Source organism: Scomber scombrus, chromosome 13, assembly GCF_963691925.1.
Source record: "Scomber scombrus chromosome 13, fScoSco1.1, whole genome shotgun sequence".
Lineage (NCBI taxonomy): Eukaryota > Metazoa > Chordata > Actinopteri > Scombriformes > Scombridae > Scomber > Scomber scombrus.
Window position 1 is genome coordinate 6,057,926 of NC_084982.1, and position 18,228 is coordinate 6,076,153.

Sequence of the window (18,228 nt, forward strand, 5' to 3'; positions counted from 1 at the left end):
ATGTACGCAGGACGCAAGAGGAGAAAACCTGTCCAGAGAGCGTAAGTTCATTTTTATTTCACTTATCATTTTTATCTCCATCTCCTCTCATCTGACTGGAAACAGCGTTGCATTAAAGTGTAAAATCGCTCTGAGGCGCCTGCATGTTAGTTTCCAAATACGCACGGCTGCAATGAGCCTGAACACAACAAATACATTTTAATTCTAAATAATTCGTTTTCTTGTGCAACTTTAAATAATTTAATGCACATATGAGTCGCTATAAATGTGTATTTATTTATAGGCACGCTGGTGAGGTTTTCTAATAGTGTCGGTAGGCCTGTGGGCGTAAATGTGTGCCTTTTAAAATGTTGTGTAGCTTTAATGCCTGCGGATTATTACAGGCCTGCAGCAGCAGCGGTCCCATTTTAACCTTCAAAACTCCTCCCATTTAAAACAAAATCATGAGAGCTATTTAAAAAAAATAATATTAAACAAATAAAGTAAAGTAACGCACGATTCTACTATTTAAAATGTTGCATCCTTCCTAAAAGAAATGGTTGAGCAGCCTCCTGCAGGGTGTTGCGCCATTTTCTGTCAAAACGCCCTTGAGAGAATCAGAAGCACTGTTTTTATTTCCGTTAGCTTGTTTATAGGTTAAGTCATGAATCAATAGCTCTTCAATCATAAAGGTTATTTGTTTTTATTATAATAAGAAAGTACAGTATTTACTGTGTATTATAGTAACTGATCCTGGTCCGTTCTCAGGCTTTAACGCGACTTTACAAAGGTCTCCTTTACAGCTTCAACATTTGATTTAAAATCAACAGTGATGAAGTGTTTACCCAAATTAAAGATGAGGAATGATATATTTTTCAATAATAATCTGAACATCACACAGTATCTATTTTGGTGTGACATCATAGTCATGGCAGCTACAACCTGACGCCATTTCCCTGCCAATGTTCTTTTTTTTTTATGTCAAAAATCCAAAATGCAATCCAGAAAGATGAAGAATCCAAAGCACTTCTTTTATCTTCTTTGTTCTTTGATGAGATCAGATGTGACTAACTTTAGAAAAAGCTCCCAACTGTGCACAGACCGCTCACTGCTGCTGCTATGAGAACATCATCACATTGGCCTGTTGTATAAAATGACTGCTACTCTCAAGATATGTGTCAATACGTGACGTCATGTTGAGTTTTACTTGTGCACTCGTTTGTTTTGAAGGAGTGAAACATGCAGCATGTGAATATAATTTAATGTGGGAGGATTTTCATTTTTTTTTTTAAACTGATCTGCAGCACAGTCATTTCTTAAAAGTAGATTCAGTGTTTGTAAATGTTGAACTCATGAGAAATCCCTGTTATCCTGCTGGTGCTGAGTCTAAAAATGTAGCTCAGATACTTTTGGTTTGATGATGAAATTTGAAACACACACACACACACACACACACACACAGATATATAATTGATTAATAAGTGGCAATTTTGATTGTCGATTAATGAAGAACTTTGGATTAGAGATAAATAAGCACTGTGACTGTGCTCTTTTCACTTGCAATAAACATGATCATTTCAAGACATCTTAAAATCAGAGTGCTTAATCAAGAAATAAAATATGAAGATTACTGATACTGACAATAGTTGCAGCTGCACACACACAAACACGTGCATACACACTGATAGAAAGAGCAGCACTGCAGGTCAAGCACAGTGCTGCTCCCATCACTGATGTGCATTATAAGCACATCTCCATCCATCCACGTTCATGTTCAGTGATCAAATGTGACAGCGTCAGTGTGTGTGTGTAGTTTTTGTAGCTTAACTGTATCCTGTCCACTCTTATTGCTACAATATTGCTGATGTTCTCGATTTGCATGAAAACATATGTTTCACCCTGCAGGTTTAACTTGGGATGCACAGTTAGGTACTGAACGTTAATAAAAGCACAATCTGTGATCCTAATGTGAATGAAAAAGTGGGCCTCAAAATTCACAATACAAAGACCTGGAGCTGCTGTCAGTCCCACACTAATGAACAGCCAGCAGGGACTAATACTACACTATTAAATCTTAGCTGTTAATGTCTCCTTATGTGTCTTTCCTCAACTAAAATATGCCAATATTTATAATAAGTAACACACAAAAAATGCTTATTTTTCAACCATGAATTAAACTTTTAATTATGTAAGCTTATGTGTTTTTTAATATGGTCAGGATAGTCATATGGCATTTAATATATGAAGTTAAAGAAACAATAACAGAAATAGGTGAAGCACAATCACACTGTGGCAACATCTGTCTGTTGTCATGAAAATGAGAGTTGCGTAACACAACATATGAGTGTGTAGAGTGTAAAGTAATGTCAGTCCTCCATCACAGGTTGTACATGAGTATATCTGTTCAATAAAAGAGTCATTGAAATACTTTTTTCTCCAGTATTTTATAAGTAAATGTTAAAAACAGGGGCGGGAAAGTGGGTTTAAATCAGTTTTTAACTATTAACTAGTTAATAATCATGTGACCCTTTTGGGAGTAATTATTAAAGAATGCCTCAATCTCTACAATCGTATCTTCCTCATGCCCTTTAACATGACAGAGCATACTTCACACTGAATGCTTTATTGAGATCATTTGGAAAAGCTCTAGTGCCTCAACACACTCAAGACACTGTACTTGCCCAGCAGCCATTGTTAAATTGACTCACGAATCTGCTCTTTCCTGTGTTTGCATATTTTTGTTTGTAGATCTTACAACTAACAGCTGTGGATTCTCTTTCAGCATCTCTTAATGCACGATGCCACAGGGTTTTTAATTCAGGCAGGAAATAAAAGTCTGTGGTCCATTTTTAAGCTGAAACATTTTTTTCCATGACGTACATCACACCCACAAATATGTCAACTGTTTTCTTTCCAGCTTTCTATTTATAGTGTTTGTATGTGGTTCAAATAACACATGCGTGTCATCAGTCATTGTTTTGTTAAAGAGAATATTTTGTGTATCACGCAGATACTACAGAAAGTCCATTGCCAGTCTCAGCTGAGCAGAGTAAAAGTTCAGGGTTTACAGCATTAATGGACTGCTGTACTTTATATTGACACCATAACTACTTTGTCTTTAATGTTTTTGTTGCATTTTGAGACACATGAAACTTCATGTGCACCACCAAGGAAAAATGGGGCTGGGGATAGTTATTTTTCTTTTATTTATTGTTATATTTAAATATTAAAGAAAGCTTATTTCATCAATACTGTTGGGAAGATATGATGATTTTTGTAATGCGATTTTGTGATTTATATCAAAGCCTTTAACCCTCACATACTGTTCATATCCTGACTCATAATTAGTATCTAGACCAATTCACATTCATGAATTCCCCATCAGTTATTAATACATGTTTGATTAACCCTTAATGAAGCTGTCACAGAGCAAACAGAATGTTTATCTATGGGGAAAAAAACACATTTACCACTCTATTATGGTCCAGGAGAACATTTGATAGAATACAATGATTTAAAAAAAACAACAACAACACATGTCAAACATTTGCATGTACAAAAATGTGTATTAGCTGCACAAAAATTAAAATATTAATTTTTTGGGTATATTCAGGGTTACATTAGGAAAAGTCCAGTAAAAAGAAATGTATGAAGGATGTTTTTACAGCTCTCAAATGTATAAATGGGTCAAATTTGACCCTGAACAGTATGAAAGGGTTAAGACCATAGAAGATTTACTTAGCTATGTATTTCCCCTCAGTCAGTCATAACTTAAGTGATTTCACAAAGTGATCCAAAATATTTAGTATTTATTCATTAGTGAACTATTCAGGTTAATATATATATATATATATATATATATATATATATATATATATATATATATATATATATATATATATATATATATATATATATATATATATATAATGTTTTATTAAGCATGATTGTGTCCTGTATGAGAAGGCTCTTTTTATGTCCTGAAACATGAACTTAATACATCAACTCAAACATTAACAAACACCTTCAAGAATCAGGGCAAAACATGCAATGCTGGGCAAAAAAATGATGAATTTGTGATGCTGATTCATTTGTGAAAGCTAAATATCAGCTGATAAAAAAACATATGTATTTTGGAGCCTCTTGAGCAGCCTAGACAAAAAATGATCTTATGGAAAACATTTACATTTCCTCTCGACTTTCTTCACTGATTAATAAAATAAACTATTTCCAAAACAGCTTAAAATGACACGATCTGCCCTATTCCAGCACTGAAGCTACATGACAGCTTATTATGAGTGAATTAATCAAAATCAAATTCCATGTGCATCATTTTATAAAGTTATAAATGTATTGAGTATGTTTGGTAATGCCTGGGTCATCACTGGGTCTGTAGGGTTCACACTGTGTTCAAAAATGCCCTACATTCACTAGAGACTGGCCTACAAATGTTAAGGTCAGCATGCCTCAAGCTGATGTACGGTGGCTGTTGAAAGCAATACATACTACAAGTTATAGTGGTACTTTGCAAAGTACCACTATAGTATTATGATATACTTACAAAAGTATGTAAAAAACAAACAAAAAAAAACCCCTCTTATTTTGTTATATCAGTCTAGAATGTGTATATTGCCCCTTGAATTTGTGTTAATCACAAAGTGTAAAGTATAGCAGACTCAAAAATGTACTTGCTACAGTCTTAGAAACCCCTAAAATATCCTCCCAGCTCAAGGATAAAACATGATATAACAGAATGAACATAAAAACCCAAGGTATGATCATAATTTGGATCACTGATAGCTTTGAGTGTCTGCTGATGATTTGGAAGTGACCTGCTTCTCCATTTCCAATTTCCATCAGGGTGAAGCAAACGCCGACTGAAGGGGCAAAGTCCAACCCGTCCAAACGGCACCGAGACAGGCTGAACGGAGAGTTGGAGAGGTTAGCCAGCCTCCTGCCTTTTCCTGAAGAGGTCACCGCCACTCTGGACAAGCTCTCCATACTGCGCCTGAGTGTCAGCTACCTGCGAGCCAAGAACTTCTTCAATGGTAAATTTACTAGTTAAAAGCTCTATATGTAAGAATTAAGAGGCTGTTTCCATTAGGCCTGTCACAATAATTACGTTATCGACATCATCATGTCTTTATATGGACTTATCATAATGATACATTGACATGACCTTGATCATTTTTTGACCTCAATATTGCCACACTCCGCCCACACTCCGCTGCTTGTATGGAATTAAAGGTAAATAACTCTGTCCTGGCCTATAATGGCAGTCTGTGTTTTTATAGAAGCATAGCGCCCACTCTCCAATCCCACCCCCGCCCCCCTTGCATTATTATGCTATTATATCATACCTGTAGTATAAAATGTTCTTCAAATGACAATAATATTGTTTATCGCGATTATTTCTCAGACAATATATCGTCCAATAAAATGAGTTATCGTGACAGGCCTAATTTACATTTATTGATCATTTTTTTATTGCCAGTGAATTAAAAATGCTGTGAGGTTTCCAGGTTTGATTCTAACTCTAAATGCAACGTTGTTTAAATGGTTTGGTTGCTAACTTCCCACACAATGTGTAAATATACTAACCCTCCTTCCATTCTTTGTGCTAAGCCAGGCTAGACTGAGACCAGTCTTACTACTAAATGCATCAGTCAATCTTTGCTCTGGGTAAGCTGACAAAGAAAGATCTACCAAAATGTCAGATTGCGCTCTTGAGCCACTCTTTGGCAGAGCAGAATAGGAAGCAGCAGTTTCTAAATGCTTTTATCCCTCCAAACATCATCGAAATGTCACAACAGCTGAGTTGCTCGCTCTGTATCTGCGCTGGATGCTTTTCCTGGCATCTCACGGTTCGTCTCAGCAGTCAGAGACATGGAGGCCACCAAGAGCAACCAGCCACCGCCTTTATTCAGATGATTTCATCCCTCAATATTTCATTGAGAGCCATGTCCATGTGTGTGTCTCTCTCTCTCTCCGTGTGTGTGTCACATCAGTTATTTGAGGATTATGAGATGGATCTCTGCTTGGCGTCCATTAAAACTGTACACCAAAGCATCGGGAAGCATCGCATGCCAGCGGACGAATGTGTTCGGTCTACTGTCTACTATGTGGAGTGAAGACATTGATATTTTAGGCAATGATCTTTTAAAGAGAATGCTGCAATGCGGCCGTCAGATGCTCTTGAAGCATGAATAATTTAGAGAAACCTCAGAGTTTAAAGAATTTATGAAATGGAGGCAGAGCAATGTTTGTTTAAGGCAGCGAGCGCCTTTTTGAAATGGCTGTTTGGGGTGAGACGGACGGGATACAGCACCCGTGATATGACTGTGCTTACGGCGGATGTAGAAATGCATTTCCTATTTTTAGTGTGTGTGTTTTGAGTGGCTGCTTGATTCATATGTTGTGTACATTCACAAGCTTCTCATGCCCCGAGGAAACAAAATCAAGTCCGCACCGAAGCCTCTGATTCATTTCTTTTATATTACTCTTCGGGCCATCAATAGGAGACGTGCGTATTATTCCCCTTCCAGAACATACGGAAGCTTTGGCTGTCTACTTGAACTGTCAGCGTGCATTTTTGATCTTGGATTTCAGTACCAATAGGTCAGACTGCTCTATAGACAAGTCCTCTTGTCTAACTGCATTAACCTATTTCCTGGACAGTCTCTAAGTAATTAACGAGCTCAGAGCTCTTACATTAAGGAAGCAGCACCACCGAGAGAGAAAGCTCTGTGGACCCCAAGGGCGCGTCGCTCCAGGCTGTTTCTGTGGTCAGCCATAATTTGTTGTATGTAAACAGTACAAATCCTGCTTGTCAGAGGCATCCGAAAGTGGGTGGTCTATGTAGCGATGACTTAGCTCCAGTGCACTCTGGGAACCTTGCCATGGCTTCAACACTCTCTCTGTTTGGACGTTTAGAAGAGCTGTTAACGCTAAGAGCGGCGCACCATCATAAACTATTAAAATTGATTTGAATTGTTATGTGCGGTGTAGATTTTTAGCAGCTCTTTCTTGAAAAAAAAATCCTAAGGTTTGTTGTTTGTTGTGGCCAAATGACTGTGCGCGTAATTGAATATGTTGTAGCAGTTGAACAAAGCCTCACAGAGCCTGGTTAATCTGGCTGACAGTATTATCCACCCCAGCTGCCATCTTTGTTATTGTCAAAGATGAGCCACAATGGGCTCGTCCCCTCTCGGCCAGTCTGAGGAAAGGGGGCCGTTAACTCTTTAAAACCGATAACACCCCGGATCACCCCACTCTGGGTGTAAGGCAGTTCTCAGCCGTGTCTTCACAGCTGTTGTCTGCCTTTTGGATCACTCATGCTTCATGTGTGACAGCAGCACCGTGGCAGTAAAATGTGGGTGAAATATGGAAATGTTGCCTCGTTCCAGCAAGGAAAGATTGCAGCGTGTGTTATTTTGTGTCCCTGGAGGGGCTGAGGGGCACAGATTATGGACTGCTCATGCCTTTTTCTTTTTTTTCTTTTTTTTTGGCTGAAACATGATGAATCATGCACAAGGGTCAACGAGTTTGTGATGTCAACATATTCTGCAGAAATGTTTGTAAGAGTTTTGCAGTGAGAAGCCACATGGAGCGTTTCCCTGCAGTGTCAGTGTTGTCACAGATAATCTAGTGTGGAGAATCAATGATACACTTCTGAGTACTAGTCTGTCGGTCTATTTTTATCCACGTGTGGGGTAAGTTTTCCAGTCAGTCAGGATGTCATACGTTAGTTGGCTCAAATTCACTTTGACCAATATTATGTCCCATGAAGTATCTTGACAGAAATAGAAATGATATAGAATTTGCGTGTTACCAATGGGTTTACATAGACAAGCAGCTGCAACATCAGCATCAGTATTCACATCCTTGCCTGTGTTCTCTGTGTGTATCCGGAGGTTTAAAAATGACATAAGCAAAAAGAGCATACGAGTATATCTAAATTTGGCAACAGCTAAGGTCTGAATCATCCGAATATGTTCATATTTTGCACAATATAAGCAAATGTAAACACTTGAGGGTGTTTTAGCATTTTGTCAGTGTTAAGGTTCTGTCACAAAATTAAGTTTATTCCAAGTTTTCAGAATGCATATCAGTAATGAAAATAAACCTGAATTCTAAGTAAGTTCTCCAGAGTGCCTTGGAGGAAATGCTCTGCAAGCAGTCTAAATATATTATTTATGGAACAATGTTGCTCTTATTTGTCAAGAGTTCAATTGGTGGTGGCAATATAAAGTTTAATTGACATACGCTGGCACAAGTATAGTATCACTTCATATTAGCATAAATCACTAAAGTATATTGTATGCTGTATGTAGTTATGGGTTGGCTGTGGCTCAGGTGGTAGAGCAGGTCGTCCAGTAATTGGAAGATCCGCGGTTTGATTCCCGGCTCCTCCGTTCCGCATGTTGATGTGTCTTTGGGCAAGATACTTAACCCCTAATAGCTCCTGATGGCTGCTCCTACGGAGTGTGAATGTGTGTGAATGTTAGTTACCTCGTGATGAGCGGGTTGGCACCCTGCGTGTTAGGCCCCTGCCATCAGTGTATGAATGTGTGTGTGAATGGGTGAATGTGACATGGAGTGTAAAAGTACTTTGAGTGGTTAAAAAGACTAGAAAAGTACAGTCCATTTACCAGTTATATGTAGTATGGAAATTGGACAAAAGAACAGTTTCGAAAGCATGATAAATCTTGTGATAAAGGTAATATCCAACTGTTTTTTAATGGATTTTTTTGGAGGGTGGGGGGTCTCCAGAAGACTTCACCATGTGTTGAACTACAGATGAAACAGCATCTTCATATCGTGACGTATTTCAGAGTGAAACAGGATAGACAGACGGGACACAACATTGGGAGGAATTTGATTTGAATGTTGAAAAATGGTTGTGTAATAAATCTTTGTTCTGTGCTGCTAAAAGCTTAAGTGATTGATGACCGTAGATGTGATCTAAAAGGTTTAAAACAGCATTTTTCATTTCATCTCAACTTGAAATCATTTTTTATATTTCTGACTTCCCATCTGCCTCTCACATGTGGCTACAGTGAACAATCACATCTTTTATAATGTGGTCACTCACAAGTTGAAAGTGACAGTAAAAATGAGAAACTATGACATAATTATATAAATCTCACACAGCATTCAATATATCTTCATAAAACGTGTGAGGGGGGGGTAAGCAGTAATTGATCATTCTCCATGGTGATGATTGGTCCTGTGGGGAAACTGTTGAAAAGCGTTTATTTTTCACTCTTGTTTGTCTTCATGGTGGAGAAAGACCTGACAAGATCCTGGATGACACAACTAAGCCAATAAGGGCTCTCCTGGGTTTCTTGGAAGAGTTGCCATATAGCCCATAGCCAAAAGGCTTGATTGCCCTTTTTTCTTCTTCCCGGCCTCCTTCCATAGACCCCTGATTCCCTCTGGTTCTTCTCTTGTTTTTCTGGAAAGGTTCCTGCAGTGTTACAGGCAGGCGGCTGTTGCATAACCATTACTCTCTCAGATGCATGTCAGATGGTTATTACTGTGCTGAGAGCTCCAGCTAACCCTGTAGCTACAGTTCATAGATCATCATTTAAACTTGTAGTGAGTGGGCAGGAGATGAAATAGTGATTAATTCTTTGTTTTTTATCAGAGCAGCAGTTTGTTGCTAAAGCAAAGCGTAGCTGTTTGAATGCACTCTATTGTAAATATAGATGGAGATTAGGAGAAATAATCCCTGCAGAGGGAATCACTTTACTGCAGTTGGTATTTGGCTGTGTGTTAAACACTGCTGTCCAAAGTGGGACTTCTGGAAATAACACTGGGTCACAACAGAGTTCAGAGGTGGAATGTAACTATAGTCTGTACACTTACACACACCTACTTACTGTACTTAAGCATACATTGGAGGCATTGACTATTTCCATTTTCTACAGATTGTTTTTTTTAAATGGTCTCCACCTAGTTTCAACATTCAAATGCTTCAGTAAAAATAATCCCATGATATAACAATCTTACTCTGACAGGGGTCATTGTGCTGCATAATGACTGAAATACTTTGTGTGCACTTTGCCTCTAATGCTTTTCTACTTAAAAACAAACAAACAAACAAACAACTATTTTAAATGTAGGATTTAGGATCTGAATACTTCCTCCACCACAAAGGAGGTCACTGTCATGTCTGTCCAATCTTTTGATCAAGGTTCAAATATCTCCACAACTATTGGATGGATTACCATAAAAATCATTCACAGCCCCCTCGGGATGAAATTTTAATAACCTTGGTGATATTTTCAACTGGCACCATCATCAGGTTCTAACTAAAAGACCTGAAGAAACTATAAAATTCCCATCAGAGTCATCTGTACTTTGTGTTTAGTGCTAATTAACAAATGTTAGAATGCTAACACACTAAAGTTATCATGGCAAACATTAAATCTGCTGAATATGGGTTGTGGCTGTAGACTCTAAATGATCTAACCTTTTAACTGATTTCCACTTCCACAGTAAATGTTAGCATTCATCATAGCTGTAGTGTTTCCTGCTAACAGAGAACACCCTTCCGCACAGTTACAGAATCAAACAGGACTGCTGAATATGTTCCCCCTAAATCATAAAAAATGTAATTTTATAATCCAATTACTAACCAAACTCTTATATTTTCCTCACTTGATTTTCTCCCAGAATTTTTGTATTATTAAAAAGAATGAACCATGTTGATGGTAAAAAACTTCATGGCTTTTAAACTTCACAATGAACAAAAAAATGACACAACAATAGAGAAGAAATTAATCTTTAGCAAGTATCCATGAGGTAGATCAATACATCTGTTATAAAAGCACCAGTGTAAAATGTCTCTCATTAATAGAGAGATGGCAAACATGGATCTGCACTGCTCACACATTATACAACTCCCACTGGATCAAGCCATGGATCGAGAAAATGAATTATGTAAAAGACTATTCTCTTCCTAATAGGAAGTATTGTTGTGCACATGCAGTTACATTGACTGTTAGGTGAATTTAGCAGCTTGCGTTTCTTCTCTCACTTCAAAACATCACTCAGCTGTTTTCTAAGAAGCGTGTTGGCAAGCACAGATAACACTGCTGAATTCTTTCCAGTCGCTCCAAATTAATTCAGAGCAACATATTGCTACATGCCTGGCGTTTGAAATAAAATGAGGCCAGATGACTCCGTTTTAATGTAATTAATGTCATTAGATCACACACACAGGATTTGCACACAGCTGGAAATGTCTGTCTGAGTTGTAGTTCAGCAACTGTTCTGGAGAATCTCCTGCCACCCGCTGCCACCGCTGCTGCTGCTGCTGCTCTGGGATTGGTTATGTAAGCTGTGTGGCTGTTGTAAAGGTCTTGTGACATGTCATGATACTCGTCACTGCTCCGAATAAAGACGATGATTTGTTTTTATGAAATAGAGCCTCCCCTCCCCCTCCTTCCTGTAGGTCATCTATGTGGACACACATGAAAGGGAGAGCGATATGGGTTGCATGATCAGCAGTGGGTCATCCCTTTATGATGACCCATCCTACCACCCTCCCTCCCACCCTCTGCCCGTCCTTCCCTCCGTCCTTCCCCTACAGGGCTTAACCCCATCCCCCAGCTGCGCTGATCACTATACGGTACTGCGAGGAATGCAGGCCACCAAAGAGAAAACCTGGTAATCAGCAGTGACCCTCCTACTGCCCCCCCCCCCCCAACCATACCCTGCCCAAATCCCATCACTATTCACCTCCTCCTCCTCCTTCTCCTCCCACCTCTCTGGATCGCCTCTCATAAGCAAATATGCAACCATGTGATCGAGAAACCTCGGGAGACACGAAAGCAGCACAGGGTCCGTGCTTTCCCCCTGCATTAGTGACCGCGTGTTCATGTTCAGCCTGTGCATGTGTGTGTGTGTATATGTGTGTTGCGTGCATCCATGTGTATGTTAGTGGATGTGGGGGTGGTATGTGTGCATCGCGTGTTCATTTACTGCAGTGTTTGGGGGTCGAAGGAGTTGAAACGTTCTATATTTACTCACTGCCATTCACACTCTGCTAGAATAATTAACACACACTCACACATACTGTATGCATGCATTGTACTGGGAGTATGAGCTTGTGTACATGCTGACACACACATTCACTGTCCGACTCTCCGTCCTGCCCAGCAGACGGGCTGAAAATGTCGGGATGTGATCACTGTTTGTGCAGAGGTGTAATGAAGCTTCAAAGGTTGAATTTTATAGTTGTGGTTTTGTCTCACATGTACTGCACTTTAACATGCTGATTAAGATCCTGTCTGATTATGTAATGTTGTTTTTAGATGGTGTCATGGTTTTCTAAATTTAGTTTTTAATGTGAAAACTGTATCAACACTAAACCAAATAGAAACTTTATCAATCCAGAGGTGTGTTCATGTGTCAACGGAGCACCAAACAGAAGCAATCACACAGGCTAAAAGTCAGTAGCATAACAGATACAGAATAAAGTCAAATACGATGAGTATAGGAAGGATGAATAGTTAGGATATGCTGACCACGTTTAAATGTATAATCATGGATATAGTCATAGGGCCTGATTTACTAAGATCCCAAATAAAGAGTACTAAATTGTGTGTGCAGTGCAATAGATTGCACGTTTAGTTAGTGTGCGTCTTGCGGATGCTCTACTAACAATAACTGCATAAATGAAAACAGGTGCAACAGGTAAAAAGGCTGCTGTCTGCAACAGGTGCAGGTGATGTCAAGTTTTCACACACGCAAACCTTTAGTAAATATACAGTATATCGGTCATAGATGCTGATTGTGACTATGTGCGCATTCATGTGTGTTGTCATGAATGTCCAAAACTGTAAAATAAACCCCTAGTGTGTGTGTGTGAGTGTGTGTGTTCTCAAACGCACTGAAATGAACCAGATTTTAGCTCCAAACGAGTTGAATTCTAGTTGCACTATTTTGATTGATTCACACACACACACACACACACACACACACACACACACACACACACACACACACACACACACACACACACACACACACACACACACACACACACACACACACACACACACACACACACACACACACACACACACACACACACCGTAGTTAGTTGTCACTGTTAATTTGGATCCTGACACTGTCTTTTGCAGCTCCAGTATCAACATCCTAAGCTGCACTTCCTGATTAGCTGCTAATGTTACTATGGAGATTAACAACCAAGCTACTGTCAGGAGTGTGTGTGACAGTTCCTGTTGGCAGTGAGGCGCTTAAGGGGTGAATGTGCAATAGTTTGCCCTGGAATGTGATAACTGTTCTTGAGTTTGTTGTGTTGTTTTAGGCTAAGGGTTAAGGTTAGGATTGTTGAAGAAAATGGAATGACTAACTTGTCAATGGCCCTGCTACATGAACAGAAACAAAGAAAACAGCAAACTTTTATCCTGGTTTCACAAAGGAAAGCATGTTACCTGACAGAACACCTGATCCAGCTACTTTCTACAGGTACATTCTTGTCTCGAGCCACGTTGTAGTTTGAGAGACAAAACCAAAAACAGGAGAATAAATACAGATATAACATCAAAGAATAATTCATCCATTTTCTATACCGCTTATCCTCTAGAGCAGGAATGTCCAAATTATTCCGTAAAAGGCCGGGTACCTGCAGGTTTTTGTTCCGACCATTCGAGAGCACACAATTCGACCAATCAACCGTCTAAGAACTGGGATCCGTTGATTAAATGAGTCAAGCCAGGTGTGCTCCTGCTTGGTTGGAATGAAAACCTGCAGCCACATGGTCCTTCTTGGAATAGTTTGGAGGTTCCTGCTCTAGAGGGTCGTAGGAGGGCTGTAGTTGGAGCCAATCTCAGCTAAGATAGGTTCCAGCTACACCCAGGAACACCCAGGTACACCGTTGAGAGGTTACCAGTCCATCACAGAGCTAACGTATAGTATAGCTAAACAACCATTCACACTCACACCATTTAGAGTCACCAGTTAACCCAACCTGATGTTTCTTGGTTTGTGCGAGGAAGCCAGAGTGCCTTTCTACAAAGAGGGGCCCAAGCAAGACGATGGGTTCGACCATCTTGCTGTGAGGCAACAATGCTAACCACTGCACACCATGCCACCTTACGTATTGATGTCAACATGAAAGTCATAAGGTGGATGATAAGATCACTGTCATTTAGGGTAATTTACTGGTGATGGTGACACTATATAGCAGTATCAAGACATTGAATGATAGAAACGTGAGGATGTTGAGGAGTCAAACAGACTTCTGGACAGACAGGACAACCTTACAAACACATGTACAAGAAGATGAATGATCAGGATACTGTCAATATACTTGGTGAGAGAAGTGAAGTACAATGTAAAAAAAAAAAACTGAGATAACTGAGTCTTCACATCGCTTTCGTCTACGCTGCCCACAGTCTCAATCAGTCCACTGAATCACCAGTGTGATGCCATGTGTCCCCCTCCCCACCACTACCCTCTGTGGACTTAATATGCTAGGTTAATGCTGTCCAAAGATAGCACTGCTCATGATTCAGACCTGTGCTATTGAAATCTCATGTGACCTGACAGCAGAGATGTGCAATATGTAGCGAAACCAAACAAGTTCATTCTTACTTCTTCTGTATATGTGCTGCTCAGTGAGTGAAAACCAACATTACTACAGCTAAGGCTATATATCACAACCGAATGAGCCATTGTGGTGAAGCTTACTAACATCTGCACAACTACATCTGTCCAAAAATAACTATGGACTGAGTGACAAGAGAAAGAGTCACTTAGCGGTTTTTAACAGCAGCTCTTAACTTGTTATCTCAACTTTCTCCTGTGATTGGTTGGAAACGCTAACGCTGAGACTCTTTTGGCAGAGTCGCGTGCGTTTTTTGCGGCTACATAGCAGCCAGTAATGATGAACTGGGAAGATGCCAGGGTGACATGTAGGGATTGGGCAGGATATTAAAGCAGCACAGGCACAGAACATCCCCGCTAATCCTGGTGTAAATAGCATGATGGGGCAAATTGAAAGCAGTTAAATATTTGATAAATATTTGCAGCATGTGAAATGTTTTTTGGGGGTTTCAGCTTCCAGCAAAGCTAAAGCTCTCTGTGAGATAAACCCTCAGGCATACCAGAAGCCAGGTCTGGCTCTGCATGGAGCGGTGTCACTAAGCTTTATGCCGAAGGCTGACTGATGAAGGCCGGGACCCGAGCCAAGCTGGCCTCTGGGTCACAGGCCCAGGACACAAAGATTCTTCTGAATGTGTGGACGACTGGACTTTGGTCCATGTGGTTCTACAATTCTGTCTTCCAAAAATGATTCCAAAGGAAAAAAGAAATGCAGCCTAAATTATGGTCAGAGGGAATGCTGAACACATAAAGTTTAAAGTATGGCTGGCAGTGTTTGGCTTAAGTGTAGATATTAATGTATGAGTGAAGAAGTAAAAACTATTTGAAAACTGCTCTTACAAAACCTGCTTCTACCTATTTTATTCATAACAGTTGAGACAACTGAGAAAAAAAGAAACAGTGTTAATCACAAAGTAGCGTCTTGGTGCTCCTCTATTTGCACATATCTAAATTAGATCATATGTGTACATTTGGTGCAATTTGGGCCCCTTTCTATGCAAATGAGCCTCATTGCAAAAAAGTCCAATTAACAAAGACCAGTGCTAATAGATACATGCACTTAGAGTAAAACTATTAGTGTAACTCTCTCTCTGTGTCTGTCTCTCTCTTTCTTTCTCATATTGTCAAATGTTTAATCTTTTGGGTAGTCAAGTAAGTATGGGGGTTATAGGCTTATCTCAGACTTTTATCTTCTTTTAAATAATAATGTCCTGACAGCTCTGATGGAGCTCAGGATTCATCCATAAGTTCTGCTTTGTTACAAACAATCTCACTGCAGAAACCTGAATCTGTGTGTAACAGCTAATCTGTGTAGACGTGTGAACACAGAACATTAATTACGGTCAGGTCCTGACTGATCTGGTGTTAATGAAGTGACCGCTGCTGTGCCTCTTGCATAAATGCACACAGCCTCTTTCTCGGTTTGTAGGCGACCTTACAGTTCCAGGTGCTTTGTGATGCTGCAGCCAGCTGTGACATACAGCCAGCTGTGGACAGTAAATAGAACATCTGTACTGATGTTTCTGCGAAATCCAGTGTACATTCGGGTACATTCAGTTTCACCTGAACAGCATCATTGTAAGATTCAGACATTTATGTAACCTGTTTCAGATGTGCCTGAGTCACATTCATAACTGATATTTGACATGTCAGTAGATTATGTTATAGATGTGAACTACTAGAGAAGTAAAAGAAGCAAAATACATGAAAATACACATCTCTTAATTAAACATGTGCAATCTAAGGCCTTTGTGCCCTCTGGCCTTTGTTTTCATTATGAACTAATCTGTGTGCTGAAATGTGGAGGAAAGCCTGAAACACTGAAAACCACTCTGTTCACTCAATCAGACACATAACAAAGGCAAATTGCTTTCAGCTGCAAAACTGTATGGGCATGTTTGCTTCGTCATATCATTAGTGCAAAATCTTTTTTGAATCGGATGTTTAGACGGGGCGAATGATGTGGAATTCATGGTGTTGTCAGCAACCACAATCTGAATTTGCCCCTCAGCGTTTTACTGCTTCCATAAAGGTTTCCTCACCACTATAATAAATAAGTAAATAAATGAAAAGGGCAGCTTACAAAAACACCACACACAATGTGTGGATGGAGGAAACTGATTCATTTAATTCATTACTGTAATATAAATGCCATATTAGGTGGTAAGCAGCAAGTAGATGCACAAATTACAGGCGTTCTTTTCTAATCTTGTTATACCATCTTCAGAAACACACTGATTTCCCTTTTCCTTTTACAAGTTCTTGGAGATAAAACCATCTTCAGAATTGCCCAGTAAAATTGTGTTCACCTGAGCCTCGACTTGTGAGATTTACACCTCAGATATATAAAGATGAGTGGAAATCAATATTATAATAAACCTCTTTGTTCCAGTTGCATCACTATCATCTAGAAACAGCACCATGCAATAGGAAACACTCCCAAAGGCAGCTGATGTATGACAAACTGTCTGATTTTCAGGGTCACTGCTCATTTGTCAGGTTTGATTTATCAAATACTGGAGCGGATACGTTACTGTGGGCCGACATGGGGCCCTGTGAGAGGAAGAAGCACACTGTGTGCAGCATTGGGTGGAATGGCTGTGTTCATAACGTCTTCACATTGCTCTGGAGTACATTTATAATGCTATTAAAATGATGACTTCTATTGCACTGAAAGAACAATGAAACATATTTAAGTGATGACAATACTGCAAAAAATGTAAATTCTCCATAATTATTTTAATAAAACTTGATTTGTATTGGATTTTAAGATAAAAGCTATTTCTTTTTAGCTAAGATCCATAAAATTTGGTTTTTAAGCAGTTAGGAGCAAAGATGCTGTGAGGCTTAATATTTTGCACAAAGCGATAAATGACAGTAACATTTACTTTTTCACATGTAATTTAACCAGAAACAAATGAAAACAAATTGAATTAAGACAAAAGTAAGGCTTCAATATTCATAACAATGTACATTGGCTAAATTAAACATTGGTTTTACAGACTTTATCAACATATACATTGATATCAGCTGATAATATTGTCCTTCTCATGTGTCACTTTACTAAATGGAGATTGTATGAGCCTTGGATTGAGCCTTAAGGAGGAATGTTTTTATGGAGGACAGTAGAGTAGATGATAGGAACAAAAGAAGGAAAAAGAGAGATGTTGGGCAGAACAAATTGAATGAAAAAGAAGCAAAAACTGGGTTCCTTTATGCTAAGATAAGCATATTTGGGAAAGTCAAGCTGTCCAATTCACTGGAAACACGTCTGTGTGACTGCTGGAGCGCTATTATGCCACATGTATGTTATGGCAGTGGGAATGTAAATTTTTCATTATGTACACTTCTGCCCACTGAAGCTTGATAACAAGATCTGCTCTTTGTCCTCCTCTGGCCATTCAGGAGGCTTTGTGTTGGCCCACTTTTACTGACTGGATTATTCTTCTGACTCTGCTGCATATGGTACCTGTGGTCTCTGATGTGTAAACTACCAAAACCAGAGTACACACACACACACATACACAGATGATGCCGTGCAGTTAGGCTGTGGCAGTCAACAATATGCTTACAGCTGTCTTCAGCGATCCACTTAGATATAAGTTACTG

General features: G+C 39.4%; 1 protein-coding gene across 1 annotated transcript in view; it reads left to right on the top strand.

Annotated features, from left to right (window-relative positions):
- LOC133993423 (aryl hydrocarbon receptor-like) overlaps positions 1-18,228 on the top strand; it is a 37,306-nt gene continuing 19,078 nt past the window's right edge. Inside the window, exons 1-2 of the mRNA XM_062432368.1 lie at positions 1-41; positions 4,840-5,027. Of these exons, the coding sequence (XP_062288352.1) occupies positions 1-41; positions 4,840-5,027 (229 nt within the window). The remainder of the gene's footprint in view (positions 42-4,839; positions 5,028-18,228) is intronic.